The sequence below is a fragment of the Protopterus annectens genome, chromosome 13.part0 (assembly GCF_019279795.1).
Source record: "Protopterus annectens isolate FY-2018-M chromosome 13.part0, PAN1.0, whole genome shotgun sequence".
NCBI lineage: Eukaryota > Metazoa > Chordata > Ceratodontiformes > Protopteridae > Protopterus > Protopterus annectens.
This window is the reverse complement of record NC_056747.1, coordinates 533,057,630-533,078,499: the sequence shown is the minus strand read 5'-3', so window position 1 is coordinate 533,078,499 and position 20,870 is coordinate 533,057,630. Positions and strand designations below refer to the sequence as shown.

Genomic DNA, 20,870 nt, shown 5'->3' with positions numbered 1-20,870 from the left:
CTCCGTAAGGCATTCTCTTCCTCTTCTAGTAAGAGTGCTAATCAGCTGTCCTCGCTAGACTGCAAGTGCACAGCTGGGTGTGTCTGTGTTATCCAATTTAACTTCTGCTTCTGTACTCCCTGTTCTGACATTTCTAACTCCGTCTGTTTTTCCCACTTTGTGACTTTTTTCTCCTAGGTCTGCCCATTTCACATTCTTGTCCTTAGTCATACTAACATGTGGTAATCGATTAGATTTATAGAGTGCAAAGAATTCCTGGGGCAATGAACAGCTAACTACACTGTTCCCTTCTGTGTCCCAGTACAGATTACGTAATACTAATCTGTTTGCATGGTTTCTAAACAGTTCTTGCTCACATTCTTTATCAGGTCCTGGTGTGTTACAATAATACAGAGTACAGTGCAACAAATGCTGTTTATCAGTGTCAAGGGAGGGGGACTTACTGATGGCTAAGTTCATCAGCTCTTTGGTTACTGCCCCTGGACCAGTCGTGACCAAGTCCTGGCTGTGCCAATAAAATGTTTCACCCTCCGGTCGCACTACAAAAGTATCCATTTGTCGCTGTGCTTCCATACCCTGCATAGTTGGAACTACTGCTATGCCAAATATCTGCATAAGATCTCTGCCCAAAAGATTTACCGGGCATTTTACAGAAACAACAATTTTGCTTTTCTGGGTCATCCCTGAAACAGGGTCAGTTATTGCTATGTTATGGGAGAGTGGCTCCCGATACAGTTGTCCATTAGCTGCTTTCACTAATATGTAATAGAGTGATTCGGAATTTTCTGGTAGTTTAGAAGGATATATCAGGGTCCGTGATGCCCCTGAGTCGCACAGAAATTTGACTTCCCTCCCCTCTACCAGAAGTGTAACTTCCAGTTTTGTATCTACTAAGTAGAGCTCTAGGCTCAATAATGCTAAGTCTAAAATTTCACTTTCTTCACTATCTGCGATTTCTTGGACTTCTTCTATTACTTCTGTCACATTCTCTACTCCCTCTATCACACTTGCATTTGTCTTTTCTTGGTTATTCCCTTCCAGTGATTCTTGACTATCATATAGTCAGTCCTCACCCTCCTTATCTTCCATGGCTACCTTCTTGTTTTGCTTGCAATCCCTTGCTAAATGTCCCTTTTTTCTGCACTTAAAACATTCACCCATTTTCTTTCTCTCTTCAAACTCCTCTGATCGCTTATCAGATTGTTTGTTTGCTTGGACATTTTTCTTGCCCTTTTTCCCAGACTGTACTACATAAACTTCTGCTCCATCTTCTACAGAAAATACTTGGGCTTTCTTTTTCTTTTCACTGTTAAAATGCCTTTCGGCATGTCTAGCATATTCAAGTAGTGACTGTAATCTACTTGTACGATGGTCTACCATGTGCTTTGTAATAAAGCTGCTTATAGGTAAAATACTGCCTTTTAAAAATGCATTCTTTAGCTGCTGCTCATACGGGGAATCATGTGTTTGGTCTTCAGGTACCTGCATTCCACAATGGTTATTAAAACACTCTAATAATCTAGCATAATATCTGTCAACAGTTTCACCTTCCTGTTGGATGCATTGATTAATGCAAGTCCAGTCTGCCCTAGGCTTTCATTTCTCAGAGATTCAGTCTGTTAGACCTTTTACTCTGTTATCCAGTTCTGCATTGCTATGTGGGAGTGGCTCGTGTTCTGCATCATGGGGATTCCAGTTGCCACTGATCATGTGCCAATCTGGACCTACGATTTGTCTAACTACTTTTTCTACTTCTTCTCCATTTAGATGATAACTTAACCTCATGCCCTGTAAGTCTTCTAAGAATTTTCTAAAATTAACTTTTGGATGGGGAATTCCCTCTATAGCTTTCCGGATGTCTTCCGGTGTCCATGGTCTATATACCAGTAGAGTTTGGTCCTGCCCTTCCTGTCCTGCCTGAGGATTTGGTACTTCTATGAGCGGACATATCTCTTCTTCACTCATAACTTGTGAATTTTTGTTCATTTGATATAACTCAATATCCCCTCTTAAATTACGTGTTCGAGACCTAGTCTCGACGGGATCTCTGACAAACGGTCTTGGCTTCATGGAGACAGCCGGGTATAGCGGAGGTGGACCAGCTTGTCCACTCGCTTCATATTCTGGTAAGGGAAGTGGAGGGGCTGATGCTATCACCAAATTATTGTCCTCTTTATCTAGAAACATTGCTTTTGAATTATTACTCTTTTGTTCCCTACGGTTTGCTTCCTCAATCCACCTGTATGCTTGAGGAATGCCTAATTGACGTTGCTTTTTTACCTGACCTTTTGCATCCATTTTAAGCTGTTTGACAAGTTTAATAAGTGAGGATTTTTCTAGTTTGCCATCAAATTCATATTTATTAACCCATTTTGTATAGTACCTAACATTGTCGGCACGCTGTAATTGCATATATTTTGCATCTTCAGTTAAAGGCGGATCTTGGGAACTTTTTGTGCACTTATTTCCCATATTGTTCTGACTGTTAAAATGTTACGTAACCCTTCTTATTTTTACGTGGTACCACAATTTCTCTTTTTCACAGTTTATCTAGAATAACTGCCTTACCTATTCTGTTTCCCTGATCTATGACAAGACTGCAATCTTCCTGTCCCTGACTTGTACAAGACAAATCTCCTGACAGATGATACAAATCAAGTCCCTGATCTAAAACAGAAAAAGGTAAATCTCACCTTACCTGAGCCTCCGTGATTGATCGTCTGGTTCGAGGAAAAAACGTTAACTCGTCCTCCGGTCGCAGATCAGAACAGTGGCTGGCCTCTTTTGAATGACAATTCAGTCGGAAGTCTTTTAGAGCAGAAGAACCGATGTGGTCTCTTCCCTGTACGGTTTCATGCCACCTGGCCCATCTGACCTGAGGCGAAGTGAGAGTTTCCGGTCCGAAGGACCAATCTGTCAAAGGAAAAACAACTTCAAAAAGATCAACACACAGCAGGTTCAGGTTAAGGGACTTTAATCTTGCAGCAAGGAGACAAAAACGCGCTAATACAGAGTTTGTCTAACTAGAATCAGGAAGTGAAGCCATTCTTATACATTTCTTACAAGACATTGCCTACTAAACTGACGTAATAAATCACAAGTTCTTACAATATTATTTCATAGCAGCTGTTTGTCCATGATTTTCTGCTGGCACTATCAAGTTTATAAAAAACTTCCTAAGAAAAACAATGTGGCCTTGGAGACCACCGGTTAGATACAACTTCTCACTATATGATGTTACCATTCAAGGTACTATGGCTAATTCGAGCACAAAGCAAGCACAGATTATAGTTCATTTCTTCAAGCAGTCTTTGTTCAACTGTATTTATCTTTTCTGCAGCTGTGCATGTTCTCATAACACGAACAGAGCTGATTGTTCAAGTTCAATAACATTATAGAAAACAGTATTCTTCTATTCATTATTTTCCTGACCTAGCAGATAATCACCTGCTTTTCAGTAAATTTCCAAAAGGCATAAACATGAATTTTGCTGTGCTAGCAAATACTAGGTCAGAGAGCATCTTGCAGTTTCAGAAAGCATCTTGTAGTTTCATACAAAACTAAGCTGTACATAAAATAGAATGAAATGTGTTAACCCTTTTAGCTTCTAATAAGCACTAAACATATGCATTAATACATATTTTTCTGACAACACACCAGCATAATTTAAAGCAGTCAACACGCATGATTTTTTGGCAGGTGCCAGGAAATCAGAATGTCGTTTGTATGGACAACATGCAAAGCCCCAGCAGTTTGTTTATCTTTCTTTAATACACTTCCCTCCAAAACTCCTCCCCAATCTAGTCCAACCATTTTGAGATTGTGTTTGCCTGCCTCCTGTTTAGTAAGTGACTCTGAAAGTACAATAACCCCAAAGAGCATTTATGATTCGATCAGTATCTGTTGCTGTTTTCCACTTTCAGTTATATGAATAATTTTTATATCCACCTCTGCCTCCCACCACGCACATACACACACACACACACACATGTACGTGACATTTTTCACTTCTCAGGATAATTTTGCTTCTATCCATAACTGCAGCAAGTATTTCATTGTCTTACTGTCAAATTTTAAAATTGTCACCAGTCTTATTGATTGGAAGTTACCATCACATCACAGTATCTGTTTTTATGCTTGCTTCTGTTCATTTTCATACTCTCTGAGACTGACTATTACACAGTTATTTCTTGTAATTGTATTTATTAGCACCCAATCATAAACCCCATGCCAATAAGAGAAACAAAATAAAACATTCTACCTGTCTATTAGTCTTCAGATTAAGCCTGATCTTATTATCTTCAGACACACTAATTGGAGTGTGCACAAACCCATACGGTTAATCTAACCCTTTTTGAGTTGAAAACCCTGTTGAGAACTCAAGCAACAGCCACTTACTACTTTGTGAGCAGGAACAGCTAAGACTGTGAGCCATATGAGAAGCATCAAGCTGCAATTAGTACTAATACCAGACTAGTCACTAGTGTGCAATGATACTCAATACTGTCTACTCCACTAATGGGACTTGCAACTACCATGGCAGCAAGACAACCATTAAGAAAATGACTTGCACTTTGCTCTGGTGTCTTCCAGGAAAATCTCAATGTCACGTAAGGCATAATGACTCTGTCATAGCCCAGTGTAGAGCCAACTGGGGGAGCAGAGCCTTATTGGACCAAATAGGTCCAATTGGCCTAAGGTTGGCCCCATGTGTGTGCATGTGTGTGTCTGCCAGTCTGTTTGTTTGTTTGTTTGTATCTTGGTGTATAAATGTGCTAAAGCTTATAGATTGCTGTAGGATATGTTGTGCAACAAGACATGTATAAAAATAAAATGTAAGTATAAGACTAGCCTAACTCAAGGTAGCTCCACCTCCGTTAGAATTGGCTTCCCTTTTATATGAAATCACCAACTGCTTCTATACCCACTGCATGGTCAATAAGTATGCGGAACCTGTTTACATGTATGGAGAAACTGTAGAATACAGAGGGAACCAATGCATGATCAACCATATAAGGATCTTGTTCATATGTGCACAGAAACATGCAAAGTGCATGCAAAACCATTACATAGTCCACATCCAAAAGTATACATACATGTATAGAGAAGCATGCACAGTACATGAAAAACCATTACACGGTCTACATCCATAGGGATCATGCAATTTTTCATAATACTGTGAGTTAAATGTTTCTGAATAGCCCCCGGTATGCATGTCTATTTACATGTATGAACAAAATGTCTATCTCAGTTGCAGGAGAAATATTTTTTTAAATGGCTGCCCTCTTTACTGGAACAGCAGTTAAGCAGCGAGTAAGTACACTGAGAGTATCCATTTATGATGTCTAGTCAAAGTCAGTTTGGTCAGTTCCCATTCTTTGGCATTCCCTAATCATTTGCTTTCACTTATTGGCTTTGTTTTTTCATATCAGAAAAAAAAGAGTGTATATGGCTATACAGAACAACAGCAACATGTATAACTGGCATGCATAATTACCTGTGGGATACATAAAATATGGAAAATGTCCTTCCTTCCTTTGTTAGCACTCATGAACTTGGTTCATAAAAACAGTGTATATGTGCCTGCCCCCATGATAAATACAAGATACAGCAGAAGGTATATATTTTTAAATTAAAAAAAAGGAAAATCTTAGAATTATTTTCTGCTATAGCTGAAGTTCGTTTACTTCCATGTATGAATACATTTAAGAGGCAAAAATAAATAAATACTAACAAAATTGCACGTCATCAGTAAAGCCAAACCCATTATGTACAAAAAAAGTAGTAAAGGTAAAACTTATTCCAACAACAATAAAGCTACGGTGAGAAATGAAATTGTGGTCTGTAGACTCAGGTGATAAAGATTACTGGTCATTCATCTAGAGGCTATCTTATGGCCTTCCACTCTCAAATACAACTACAAACAAGGGAAATATTTTATGTCAGGTGTGTTAGTTGTTTTGAGGAATAGGCATCATCTGCTCAGTCTTGTAATGATGAATATCTGCAGCTGTCACACTATAATAGCTTATGGGCCAGATTCTATAAAGCCTACACTAAGTGTACACAATATGTATTCAAGAACATCCCTGCCACATTTTTTGTGCTTTCTAGTCACTCAGAAAGATAACACTAAGTGTACACTTTGTGGTAATCTTTATGAATCACTGTTAATATTTAAAGCTGCAAGAAAATCAGTAGGAAAACTAAAATTGGGTGGAAGACTGTGTGAGTTATGCCTCTGTTGTCTGTTCACTCAGAATGGGTGTACACTTAGTGTAAGCATTATTGAATCCCAGAGTAAATTTATTGATACTGTGCGATAGTAAAATACATCTAATAGAGTATTTCCTGTGACATCCATACATGTATATGCACACACAAAACTGCAATTACTGCTTAATACCTTCTGCTTCATTTGTACAGCGCCCTGTGAATCTTGTTTTGGTATCCTGTCTATCATGTAATGTAGCAGAAATAGGTGAGGCAATGCAAATAGCAGACAAACCAAGAGTTTTATTTGATAGTGAGCACTTTCGCATTAATCACTACTGCTTCATCAGACATTTAAACACACTAAAGACCTCATTTTATATACTAAAACCCGTCATGTCATTAATTAATGAAACACTAATTCTTAGACATATATAACATTACTACAATTAGAAATAATGTAGAATAAAATGACATATACAGCTATACGTATCTCTAATACATTCATACACATAAAAGAAATACCACAAAAACTGTGTAAATACGGTCTATAAAATGGAACATACAACTGCATATAATTATAAAACATTTGTGCCTCTGTACCTATATAATGCATTCATTTCCTGAGTCTTCCCATTTTAAGTAAGGGTTGAATAGGTACTACATATCACTGAGGCCCTTCCCCATATTAGTCCTCAGTTCGATGATCCATTTCGTTTCCATTGCTTCTGTCCTGTTTCTTACATCACCCATTCTCATACTTGGTGTATTTTTGCCAATGATAAGAAATGTAATCTTGTGTAAAGGTCCCAACTGGGAAGTATGTTTAGCTAAAGCATTAGTTGATGCATTATTCTGTACATCATAAATATGTTCTCTTATTCCGAACCTAAACATTCTGTCTTACCTATGTAAAATGCACTACATAGCTGACATACAGCCATGTATACTAAATGTTCAGAATTACAATTGCCTTTAACCTTAAAAACACATTTCTTCCCTAAATCAGGGTGTTTGAAACAACCTTCTGAATTAATATAAATACATTGATTGCATTTACCACATGGACTGGTATAAAACTTGACCATAAACTAATCACCCTGGATGTCCACACCCAATCACCACCCCAGCCAAGGAAACCACAGTGAAAAACTTTTGTAAAACAAACTTCACCTTACTTAAGGCAGAGGTGGTAAGTTTCACAGCCCCCACGCTAAAGGATAACACTGCCCAAGATGCAGAATCCTTTACAGTTGCACTCTATGAGCACCTACAAGGATGCATGGATCGTGCCATCCCTAGTAAAACCAAGACTCACTCCCCAAAGAGAAGGAAACCAGTCTGGTGGACCCCTGCCATAAACAGGTTATACAACAAAAGGAGGAAACTAGTTCAGAAAAAAAGCAAATCCCAAGAAGGAAAGACATCCCTGATCAGTATCAGTAAGAAACTAAGGTCCCTCATAAAATCATCCAAGGCTAACTTCGAAAGAAAAATAGTCAAGGATTCGAAAGATCACCACAAAGCCTTCTTTAGCTATGTCACGAATCTAAGTGGCAACTCGCAGATATGCTCTGAGCTAGTGCAAAATAACACAAAATATACTGAACCTACTGATATTACCAACATCCTGGCAGATAGATTCAGTGCAAACTTCACCTCCCTCTCACCTTCAAAAGGGCCCACAACAATACCAGAAAAGTGTATTGTCCTGGAAATCACAGAAGCACAGGTGAAAACAGCCCTTTCAAAAGCCAAAAACACAGCATCAATGGGGCCAGATGGTGTCCCAGGCTGCGTCTTCCACGAGCTACAGAACGAACTAACCCCCCCACCTAAACACACTGTTCATCCTCAGCCTTTCCACAGGCTACATGCCCATAGAATGGCACACAGCAACGGGTATTCCACTCCACAAAGGAGGGGCCACAACTGACCCTGGTAACTATCGCCCCATAAGCCTGACGAGCCTGGTCTGCAAGGCTATGGAGCTCATCATCATGGAACTCATTAACAAAGACATTGGGAACCTCCAAACACTTGACCTGACCCAGTTAGGCTTTAAGGGCAGATCATGCCTACTAAACCTGGTCGACTTCTTCGAGACAGTCACCAAGGCCATAGGCGAGGGAAAGGTGGTTCACACAGCCTAGCTTGATCTCACCAAGGCATTCAACACCATTCCTCACTTGGGTATTATAGAAAAACTCACCAGACTGAACATAAACCCCTACATCACAAGATGGGTTGCCAGCTGGCTTACAAACAGAACTCACACAGTAAGAATAGCGGGCTCCAGGTCCGACTCTAAACCAGTCACAAGTGGTGTCCCACAAGGCTCGGTTCTGGGACCCCTACTGTTCGGCATATATTTCTCAGAAGTACAGACAAACACAGGAGGACTATGGCTAACCAAGTTCACCAATGACTGCAAACTGGGAGCCATAATTGACTCTCCGGCTGACACAGACATCCTTCAAAAAGGCCTTACTGAGACAGACACCTGGTGTCATAGTCATAGCCTCAAGCTAAATGCCAAAAAATGCATAGTCATCCCATTTGCGAAAAACAAAACACCCACGAATTACCACATAGGTGGCAGCCCCATTATTACAGAAGAGGTAATAAGAGATCTGGGGACCCAGGTAGATAGTAATCTCTCCTCTGACAATCATATTGCCAAAGTAGTTAGGAAATCCTTCTATGTGGCCCATCTAATTACTAAGGGGTTCGCATTTAGAAATAGAGGTTATAGTGCCCCTGTACTCGTCACTCATCAGACCCATCATAGAGTACAATGTCCCATTTGGGATGTACCTCACAAGACACTTCCAACAGCTGGAAAGACCACAAAAGCACCTCACCAAGAGGATTACTGGCCTCAAACATATGTCCTATGCAGCCCGACTGAAAAAACTCCGGCTGTACTCAGTGACATATCGCTTACTCAGAGGTGATCTCTGCCTGACTTACAAAGCCATGTCCAACTCAGAATTGATGGACATGCTCTACCTAAAGAAATCTAAGTCACTGTGAGCCACGTGCTCTAGTGAGCTAAACCTCACCACAACAATAAATAGAACATGCTGGAGGGATAGATTCCTGTCACAGAGACTCCCCATGCTTTGGAACAAAATTCCTAACTACATTAGGCAGAGCCCCTCACTAACACTCTTCAAGAGAAGAAACAAACAAAATACTCCCAATGTACACAAGACTTAGCTTTAATAAAAATGAATAAGCGCTTTTGCAGACATACACTGTCACTTCATCAGACTAAAGCTTTAAAATGCATCAAATGCTTAAATAGGAATGAACAGAGCCAACTTGTTTCAATTAATTAATCAATCAAGTAATAAAATTGGTAGATGCAATTCAAATAAAACACACATACTTAATTCTGGAATATACAAAAATATATATACACACAACTTGCAAAGATTTATATATATAAAAAACACATATATATGTGTAAATAAATACTATCTAAAACTAATGTTTAAGCCTTTTTAGTTTCAGAAAGGGTTTCACAGAAAAAGCACCATTTAGTCCTGGAAAAGTTTCAGCATCCAACAATACAATCTATTTCTGTTCCACTGCTTCAACTTTTGTGTCTATATTGCCTATATTACATAAAAAGCATGGCATTGCTGACAAGAGGTAAAATATACTATATTTGACGTACAACAATCTGCATAGTGTTTAGCATTTATAGTAAATTTTCTAGTGGGATGTATATATACATAGCTAGAATAAATATATTGACAGGCAGAACAATTTCTGCAAGGGAAAGTTCCTATTCGAGTAGATTCATATATTCTCCTAGTATGGTTACTATATTACATAAATGCTGTTTAAGGGACATATTATTTCTAAAAGAGAATGAAGGTACTTTGTCAATTTTGTTGCTCATCTCAGAGTTGGTATGTAGAATATGCCAATTTCTTTTAATGACATCACAATATTCGTTGATGTCACTGGAAAACTGAAAAATAACTCTAGGGTGATTGTTCAGATATACATCTACCTCTTGAGTTTCACATTCATCTACAACCGTATCTTTATAATATGGTTTACATCTACTATTCCTAAGTCTCCATGCTTCAGTTATAGTGGTGTTTATTTCTTTTTCAGAGTAGCCCCTCTGCAGAAAATCCTGTTTAAGCTTGGCCAGGGCATTATGTGCCTCCAAGTCATAGTTGTGCAGTTTAAGTGTCCTATAGACTTGTCCTTCAAGCACATTACGTGCTATATGCCTGGGATGCATACTGTTTCTGTGTAGTAATGCATTATTTCTTGTTGGTTTTTGTAACTACTACTATGGACCTGATTCAAATCAGATTTAATAAGGTGCACATCTAAAAAATCTATTTCAGTTGTAGAGCATTTATAACTAAATTTTAGAAAATGAGTACTCCTATTCATGTAAGTAATCAATTCTTCAAGTTCCATAATATTTACTTTCCAAAGCATAAAGACGTCATCCACAAAATGGACATACCATGCAATATGGTCACTTAGACAATTGCTTGGAGCTAAGATGGTTATCTGTTCCCATTGGGTCAAAGTTAAGTTGGCGTAACTATTGGCACAAGCTGTGCCCATAGCCATATATTTATTTATTTTTGTATATTCCAGAACTAAGTATGTGTGTTTTATTTGAATTGCATCTACCAGTTTTATTACTTGATTGATTAATTAATTGAAACAAGTTGGCTCTGTTCATTCCTATTTAAGCATTTGATGCATTTTAAAGCTTTAGTCTGATGAAGCGACAGTGTATGTCTGCGAAAGCACTTATTCTTTTTTATTAAAGCTAAGTCTTGTGTACATTGGGAGTATTTTGTTTGTTTCTTCATTTTTTTTTTGTTCTGCTCCCAGTCTTACCCTCGAGTTATTTTTATCTGATATACTCTTCAAGAGAAGCCTTGACGAGTGGATGGGTAACAGAAAATACACCCCTGGGATCACTTCATTGGCTCTGTTTGACAGAGGCTCAGTTAATTAATCAATGGGGCGGCAAAAGCCGACACACTGTGGCTAGGCTTATAAATGCCCACGGGCAGATAGCCTCGTACCTACCTATGAGCTTGCATTATTCTATTCTTATCAGGATAGCATAACATCTTGTTTATATTACGCATATTTTTAAACTGAAATTTGGGGCTGGGACCTGCAATCTCTCTCACTGTTGGATCCATCATTAAAATAAGCCAATATTTTCTATACACCCCTAAAATAGGTTTAACATTATTAGTATATTTAATAGGTACTCTAAGTTTATCTTCATTTGAACCATTTCCTTTTCTATATTTCTTATTTTGTGTACTCTGTTCAGAGAAATAAGGTTGAGCTGAAGTCATTCTTAGAGTCCTAACTGAATCCATAATATTGGAAATATTCATATGATTATAGCCTCGTTTAACTAGTTTACTTTCTAACTCCTGCAATTCTACATTGAAAGCTGCTGGACTAGTATTTAGTCTAGATGCCCTCATACTCTGACCTTTATAACATTGTTAAACACATAGTGGGGGTACATGCTGGTCTTATGTAGCAACGTATTCTTGTAACATTCTTTTCTATATATACTGGTAATAACCTTATTTTCATTGTCAACGGTTATTAACACATCTAAGAAACTGATCGATTCTCTTGCAAAGTTCAGAGTAAACCTTAAAACATTAGTTGAAGTGTTCAAATATTCATAAATGGGTTCAATTCTTCTTCATTGCCTTCCCATAAAAAGAAAAGGTCATCTGCAAATCTGCAACATAACTTAACTTGAGTCCTATATGGACCTTCTAATATATGTTGCCTTTCCCATATGGCCATAACCAGGTTGGCATAGCTATTGGCACATGAAGTGCCCATAGCTATGCCATCCCTTTGCCAATACACCTGTTCATCAAAAACAAAAACATTATGCTCTAATACAATTTCCATCAAGAAGGTGTATAAATCTATAGTACTTCCATCTAATTGTGCTGTCATCTGCAAGAAGGCTCTTAACATCTTAATACCCTGTGCATACAGAATTTTGGTAAACAAGGATTGAACATCCATTGTAACAATCACAATTCCTGTCAATATTTTCCCTTTACAATACTTATATAAACCATTGATAAATTCTGTAGTATCTTTCACTACAACATCATATAAATCCAAATATGGTCTAAATTATTTCTCTAAAAATATAGAAAGTGGCTCAGTACTCCAGCCCCCTCCCAAAACAATATGTCTCATGGGTGGGTCTTCTGCATTCTTATGAACCTTTGGTAAACCTTGTATGCTTGGTATCACTGGGTTTTGAACAGTAAAATATTGCAACATTTTTTGAATCTCTTAAGCCTAGTGTAAAACACTCAGCTAAGGCGCAGTTTATGCTATGTACCATCTTTTCTACATCTACCATAGTTATCTTGCTATATACATCTGCAGCATTTAAAAATTCACGCATTTTGTTAATATGTGCGGTCCATCACTACGATAGGTGCGTCTTTATCGGCTGGTCGAATGCATATAGACACATCATTTTGCAAATTAAATAAAGCCATTCTCTCTTTGGGTGTCATATTAAAAAAGTGACTTCTGTGAAAGCTCACATCATTATAAAACAACTTATAAATATCATCAGTACATGCTTTCTCAAATGCTGTTAAAATAACATTATTATTAGGGACAAATGAACTCTGTTTAGAAAAAACATCAAAACAAGCTTTAGAATGATCATTCAAAGTAATATTAGCATCTGTTTCATAAATGCTTTTTAAAGTCACTGACCTCAAAAAAGTTTTCAAGTCCAGTATCACATCTGCAATATCCGCCTGCTGTGATGGTATAAACGTAAGTCCCTTATTCAAAATTTGTAACTCATGCTGAAAAGGTTGCTTACTAGAAATATTCCATACAATCAGGTCTGGCTCTTCCACATCCTTTTGAGCATTTGATTCGTGCCCAGATATTCTCCTTCTGATTTTCATTTCAGGCGATTCCTAATCCTGGATCTCCCCCTTTGATTCTCTGTGCGTAAAGTTATTGGAAAAGGATACATGTGACCATTTCCTGTTTCATCGAGGGTGCTCTGTCTCCCTCCACTGGCGTCTTGTGTTGGATACATCATCAGACTGCCTGGCATAACTGAATGCATCACATTAGATTTCCTTCTGATGTCTTTGTCAATGGATTGTTTAAGCACCCGCCCCTGTACTACCGGTGCTGCTGTTAATTGGTTATTCACTTCGTGGGGTTCTTCTGCTGCTGTTAAATTAGTTTCTCTTTGAGGCACCACTACTTTCCCATTGGATATTGCCCCTCAAGTCTTACTGGAGTTAAACCCAATAGTGGTGTGACTATTAAAAATATCCATATAAGCTATACTATTTGGGTCATAACTATATGTAAATTTCAAATAAGTACTAGAGTTGTTCAAATACTCCATAAATAACTAATTTATCTACAAGATGAAAATATCATCCAAAAAAACGTGTGTAATACCTTATACATTTCATATACTCGCTGTTCAATACATGTGTGTCCTCCCAGTCCAGCATGACCATATTGGCATAGAGGGGAGCACATGCTGCTCCCATCACCACTCCTCTAGACTGCTTATAATATTCCCCTTCAACATATATGTAACTGTGATCTAATACTATAGACATACATTCGAGAATAGGACTGATGTCATCCCATTCCATTCCACCATATTTTCTAATACTATTACAGAAGGCATCTAAGCCTTCATGTTTAGGAATATAGGAAAAAAGATCAATCACATCAATAGTGATATAAATAAGTTCCCTTTTCCATATAGTCAGTGTCAGACTACTTAGGAAGTCCCAAGAATCTTTTGTAATATGTGGAACTTTCTGATAAATGTGTTTTAACCTCCTGTCTATCATTGCATCTATGGGGAATGTCTTAGACTTGCTTCCTGATACTATAAGCCGAAATGGGGGATTTAGGGGCTAATGTGGGAAACTCTACCTTCATATAATTGTACATATCTTTGCTGATCCTGTCTTCTAAAAAATATTCTTCTAAATGCATGTCAATTTGCCTATATGCAATATTAATCTCATTCAAGGACACTACTTCGTAGTTGCCTGTTTGTGTTAAAATATCATGCATTTTATTAACATACTCTAAAGAGTCATATAATACCACACCTCCACCCTTATCGGGTTTCATGACATTAATACTGTGGTCATTTTTAAGTTGCTGTAATGCTTTGTATTCTACTCCAGTGAGGTTATTCCTATTTTTCATGCCTTTACAATTGCTTTGCAACTTATGAAATTCCCTAGTGACTACTTTTTCATATGTGGCAATGCTAGGATGTGAGGGAGGTACAAAGGTACTTTTCTTTTTACATAAACTATTTATTTTCCCACTCCACTACCTGGATTACAAGCTTTGTCCTTAAAGAATATTGCTAAGTTGAGTTTCCTCAAAAACAACTTGAACTCCGTCAAGTTGTCAACAATGTTAAATGATGTCTTATGTATATACTTCATACCTTTAGACAATAACTGAAAATGCTGCTGTTCCAATTTAAAATTAGTATAATTAAAGATGTTAAAGTTACCTAAACTATATACCACTCCTTCACTATTACTAATAACTGGTATGGTATCCTCATATGTTGTGCCTATTTCAATTGTCCCCTCTGATAATCCCTCATTTGATTTAAGTTGCTCCTGTGTGGTTTGTATGGTCTGCGCTGTCCGTAAGATTGGTGTGGTTCCCCCCAATCTCTGTCCCAATCCCTCCTTTCCTGGGGGTATTTCCAATGTGACCAACCCTTCTGAAAATAAGGTTCATGTTCCTCCTTTCTATTGTTATTAAAAGATTTTGCTTGGGGATACTTGTAACACTTGCCTTTTCGAAAATAGTCCTGCTTAGACAAGTTGTTCATACTAATTTCTCCCCATTCATATACTTTTTGCATGCTGTATTGTTTCATATCCCTCTGTACCTTTTTGCACTTCTTTTTAAATATTTTCTCTGTTTTATTATCTACTATATCAAACTGTTTGTCATATAGTCTTTGCCATTCGGAAAATAACAAGTCATTAACTATTGCCTCATTCATCTTTTCCACTTCATTTAACAATAAACATAATTTCTCATCATTATACTTAATAATTAACTTCATATACTCAATACCAAGCATTAAATTCTTTCCAACATTGTTCATTTACATAAATACCCATTGGCGCCTTAAAAAGTCCCAACCAACTGGTACAATTTTCAACAAAATACATTTTTGTAAATAAGCGTTGTCTTACTGGAGTTATTTGTATTACTAGAATTAATACTAAAGAATTTATCAATGGTTTATACAAGTATTATAAAGGGAAACTATTGACAGGAATGGTGATTGTTACAATGGATGTTCAGTGGGTATTTATGTTTACCAAAATTCCGAATGCACAGGGTATTGAGATGTTAAGAGCCTTCCTGCAGATGACAGCACAGTTAGATGGAAGTACTATAGATTTATACACCTTTTTGATAGAAATTGTATTAGAGCATAATGTTTTTGTTTTTGATGAACAGGTGTTTTGACTAAGGGATGGCATAGCTATGGGCACTAGGTGTGCCAATAGCTACGCCAACCTGGTTATGGCCATATGGGAAAGTGAACATATATTAAAAGGTCCATATAGGACTCAAGTCAAGTTATATTGCAGATTTGTAGATGAACTTTTCTTTTTATGGGAAGGCAATGAAGAAAAATTGAACCCGTTTTATGAATATTTGAACACTTCAACTAATGTTTTAAGGTTTTCTCTGAACTTTGCAAGAGAATTGATCAGTTTCTTAGATGTGTTAATAACCGTTTACAATGAAAATAAGGTTATTACCAGTATATACAGAAAAGAATGTTACAAGAATACGTTGCTACATAAGACCAGCATGTACCCCCACTATGTGTTTAACAATGTTATAAAGGTCAGAGTATGAGGGCATCTAGACTAAATACTAGTCCAGCAGCTTTCAATGTAGAATTGCAGGAGTTAGAAAGTAAACTAGTTAAAAGAGGCTATAATCATATGGATATTTCCAATATTATGGATTCAGTTAGGACTCTAAGAATGACTTCAGCTCAACCTTATTTCTCTGAACAGAGTACACAAAATAAGAAATATAGAAAAGGAAATGGTTCAAATGGAGATAAACTTAGAGTACCTATTAAATATACTAATAATGTTAAACCTATTTTAGGGCTGTATAGAAAATATCGGTTTAGTTTAATGATGGATCCAACAGTGAGAGAGATTGAAGGTCCCAGCCCTAAATTTCAGTTTAAAAATATGCGTAATATGAACAAGATGTTATGCTATCTTGATAAGAATAGAATAATGCAAGTTGACAAGTTTTATACCAGTCCATGTGGTAAATGCAATCAATGTATTTATATTAATTCAGAAGGTTGTTTTAAACACTCTGATTTAGGGAAGAAATGTGTTTTTAAGGTTAAAGGCAATTGTAATTCTGAACATTTAGTATACATGGCTGTATGTCAGCTATGTAGTACATTTTACATAGGTAAGACAGAATGTTTAGGTTCGGAATAAGAGAACATATTTATGATGTACAGAATAATGCATCAACTAATGCTTTAGCTAAACATACTTCCCAGTTGGGACCTTTACACAAGATTACATTTCTTATCATTGGCAAAAATACACCAAGTATGAGAATGGGTGATGTAAGAAACAGGACAGAAGCAATGGAAACAAAATGGATCATTGAACTGAGGACTAATATGGGGAAGGGCCTCAGTGATATGTAGTACCTATTCAACTCTTACTTAAAATGGGAAGACTCAGGAAATGAATGCATTATATAGGTACAGAGGCACAAATGTTTTATAATTATATGCAGTTGTATGTTCTATTTTATAGACCGTCTTTACAAAGTTTTTATGGTATTTCTTTTATGTGTATGAATGTATTAGAGATACATATAGCTGTATATGTCATTTTATTCTACATTATTTCTAATTGTAGTAATGCTATATATGTCTAAGAATTAGTGTTTCATTAATTAATGACATGACAGGTTTTAGTATATAAAATGAGGTCTTTAGTGTGTTTAAATGTCTGATGAAGCAGTAGTGATTACTGCGGAAGCGCTCACTATCAAATAAAACTCTTGCTTTGCCTACTATTTGCATTGCCTCACCTATTTTTGCTACATTACATTTTATGGTTGTATTGGTTGAGGTATTTACCTGGATTTACTGCTCTGTTTTGTGCTTTGTGATCCTGTCAACCATATTCAGCTTATCAGCATTATACTGTGCATGTCACCCAGATACAGTCATGGTATTTTTTCTGCTTAGTAAAGCATGTAAATAAGGTGTCTATATTCAGTAGTGTGGGAAGAAATAGCCAGGGAATTGTTATGGCTAGGCTTGTATAGGCCCTAGGGCTGATAGCCTAGTACCAACCTATATATATATATATATATATATATATATATATATATATATATATATATATATACATACACACACACACAATATGCTGATCTTTTTTTTTTCTCTTTAGTAACCATGTTAAAATCATGATGACTTATATTGTATCAGTTTATTTATTTTTTGTTTATAGTAACCTTGTCAAAATCGTGTGCTGATTTTATGCAGGCCTCTTCTAAAATTGTGTTCAGTTGAACTTTCCAAGTTAACAAAGACAAATAAATAAATGAATGGATACTGGAACTGAATCTGTATTCCATATTTAGAGGTCCAGTTGCTACTACACATTCTTGTAACTCTATTTTAGCATGCTGACCAAAATGATACCGGATATATTAGAAGAACATGGATGGGCCTTGAACAGAAATCACATTGTGATGAAGTGCTCGTCTATCTTTTCCACCAGAGGGCAGTGCTGCATTAGTCACATTGACTGCTCAACACCATCCAATCAGCGTACTACAATAGCAGTTAAATCAGTTTCAATTTCTGTTTCTAGTCCAGACAGTAAAAGAAAAACCTAACTGCCGGCTATTTCGTCTACCTCCCTACTGACTTCAACAGGCTGACAGACTAGAATATAACGTTTAGTTTTTGTAATCAAATTATTATAAACTTTGTAAATTTTGTTACGGAAGGAACTTCCTGCTGTGGTAAACCAGGTGCTTGCTACTGAATATCTGACGTCCACTGTACCTTTATTCATTGTCCTTTCTCTTTCCAGTTTTCCATTACTAGCAAGTCGTAAACATAAATGTCAGGTAAGTTCCACTTTGCTCAGAAGAGTTATCTGAATTGTATTTTGTTCTCAATACTTACTTTGTCTCCAAGAACAAAAACTGGAAGTGTTTCTTTACTATATACTCTACAAAAAGCTTCCTGTTAGGAAGCAATGCAACAAGTATAGTCAGTGTTAGGTTTAAGTAATGAATGGCACTGCATGCAACTTCAGTTTCATTTTCAGACCTTTTCTGTTTTGTTTTAAATCTCTTTTGTTTAGAGGAGAATCATGCTTTCACTGTCCATTGTAAGCAAGATCAGTAGATATAAAATACTTTTGAGAACCATGTTTAAAACATTGTTACTTTATACTGCAAAAGTGTGTGCATTCTTCTTGCATAATCTGAGCAGTACTGTTAATGTTTTATTCTATCTTACACTGGAGCGTTACTCCCCAGAGCTCCACTGAAAATGGAGCACAAATTAACTCTCTTCACTTCCTTTCCTTAAATCCTGTCAGTAAGTAAGTGCAGCTGTAAACAGTGTGTGTAACTTCTTCACTTCTTGTCTAACCTGTTCCGCATTCGTCATTTCGCTGAATCTGTGTTCATAGAAAAATAATAGACGGTTACTTTCTCTAGAAATCACACAAACATAACACAATGCATAAATTTATTTAATCATGTTCACACAGATCCAAAGAAAGGGCAAACACCTTGTTCATAGGTTTATACTAGGCTATCTGCCCTAGGGCATTTATAAGCCTAGCCAGAGTATGTTTGGCTTTCGCCACCCATTTTAAATTAATTTTGCTATGCCCTTTTTCGAGGTTAGTATACTGTGCCTCTGTCTAACAGTGACACAGAAGTGATACCTGGGGTAAACCTACGATCTCCCATCCACTCATCAAGATTCCTCTTGAAGAGAGTTAATGAGGGACTCTGCCTAACCTGGACTGAGACTTTATTCCAGAGTGAAGGGAGCCTCTGGGTTATGAATCTGTCCCTCCAGCATGTCCTATTTATTTCAGTGCTGAGGTTCAAGTCTCTCGAGCACGTAGCTCGATGGGATTTGGATCTTTTGAGGTGCAGCATGTCCATTAATTCCGGGTTGGACATGGCTTTATACATCAGGCACAGATCGCTTCTGAGCAGGTGGTATGCCACTGAGTAGAGCTGGAGTTTCTTTAACCGGGCAGCATATGGCATCTGTTTGAGCCCTTTGATCCTCTTGGTGAGGTACTTTTGGGGTCTTTCCAGTTGCTGCAGGTGTCTGGTAAGGTACATCCCAAAAGGGGCATTGTACTCAATTACGGGCCTGATGAGGGATGAGTAAGGAGGCATGATGACCTCCCCTGATCTAGATGTGAATCCCTTCATGATTAGGTGGGCTATATAAAATGTTTTTCTAACCACTTTGGCCACGTGGTTGTCAAATGAGAGATTGCTATCAACTTGGGTCCCCAGGTCCCTAATTACTTCTTCTGTACTTAATGGATTACCACCTATGTGGTAATTTGTGGGCACTTTGTTTTTGCCAAAGGGGATGACTATACACTTTTTGGTGTTTAGCTTGAGGCCATGGCTCTGGCACCAGTTGTCTGTTTCTATGAGGCCCTTTTGGAGGATGCTTGTGTCGGCTGGAGAGTCGATTTTAGCGCCCAGTTTGCAGTCATCTGCGAACTTGGTCAGCCACAGTCCTTCCGTGTTGGCCTGTACCGCCGAGAAATATATGCCGAACAAGAGAGGTCCCAGGACTGAGCCTTGTGGGACGCCACTTGTAGCTGGTTTGGAGTCTGACATGGCTCCAGCAATTCTAACCATGTGGGTTCTGTCCTTGAGCCAGTTTGCAACCCATCTAGTGACATAGGGGTTTATATTTAAGCTGGTGAGCTTATCTATAATGCCCGAGTGGGGTATTGTATCGAAGGCTTTTGCGAGGTCCAGGTAGGCTGTGTGGACCACCTTACCCTCGTCAATGGCCTTGGTGACTGTTTCAAAGAAATCAACCAGGTTTAAGAGGCAGGATCTGCCCTTAACAAAGCCAAACTGTGTAGGATCCAGTGTCTGTAGGTCCCCAATATCTTTATTTATGAGGTCCATGATGATCCTTTCCATAGCTTTGCAGACCAAGCTAGTCAGGCTTATGGGGCGATAGTTTCATGGATCCGTTGAGGCACCACCTTTGTGGAGAGTGATCACTGTTGCTGTGCGCCACTCTTTGGGTACATATCCTGTAGTAAGGCTGAGATTGAACAGTAGTTTTATGTTTGGGTTTAGCTCTTCTTGGAGTTCATGTAGGATGCAGCCCGGGACACCGTCTGGTCCCATTGATGCTGTGTTTTTTGCTTTGGAGAGGGCAGCTCTTACCTGAGCATCTGAGATGTCAGGGAGGCAGCACTCTGCTGGGAGAGATATTTGCCCTTTTGGTGGGAAGTGGGGGGAGA

General features: G+C 37.8%; 1 protein-coding gene across 2 annotated transcripts in view; it reads left to right on the top strand.

Annotated features, from left to right (window-relative positions):
- The window catches only part of LOC122787442 (caspase-1-like), a 356,567-nt gene that overhangs the window by 113,852 nt on the left and 221,845 nt on the right, over nt 1–20,870 (top strand). Inside the window, exon 1 of one of the 2 annotated variants that reach the window (XM_044054157.1) lies at nt 18,197–18,465. The exons of the other annotated variant lie outside the window; for it this stretch is intronic. Within the exon in view, the coding sequence (XP_043910092.1) occupies nt 18,459–18,465 (7 nt within the window). The 5' untranslated portion in view covers nt 18,197–18,458. Of the gene's footprint in view, nt 1–18,196; nt 18,466–20,870 lie in introns of those variants that run through there. 2 annotated transcript variants of the gene reach the window in all.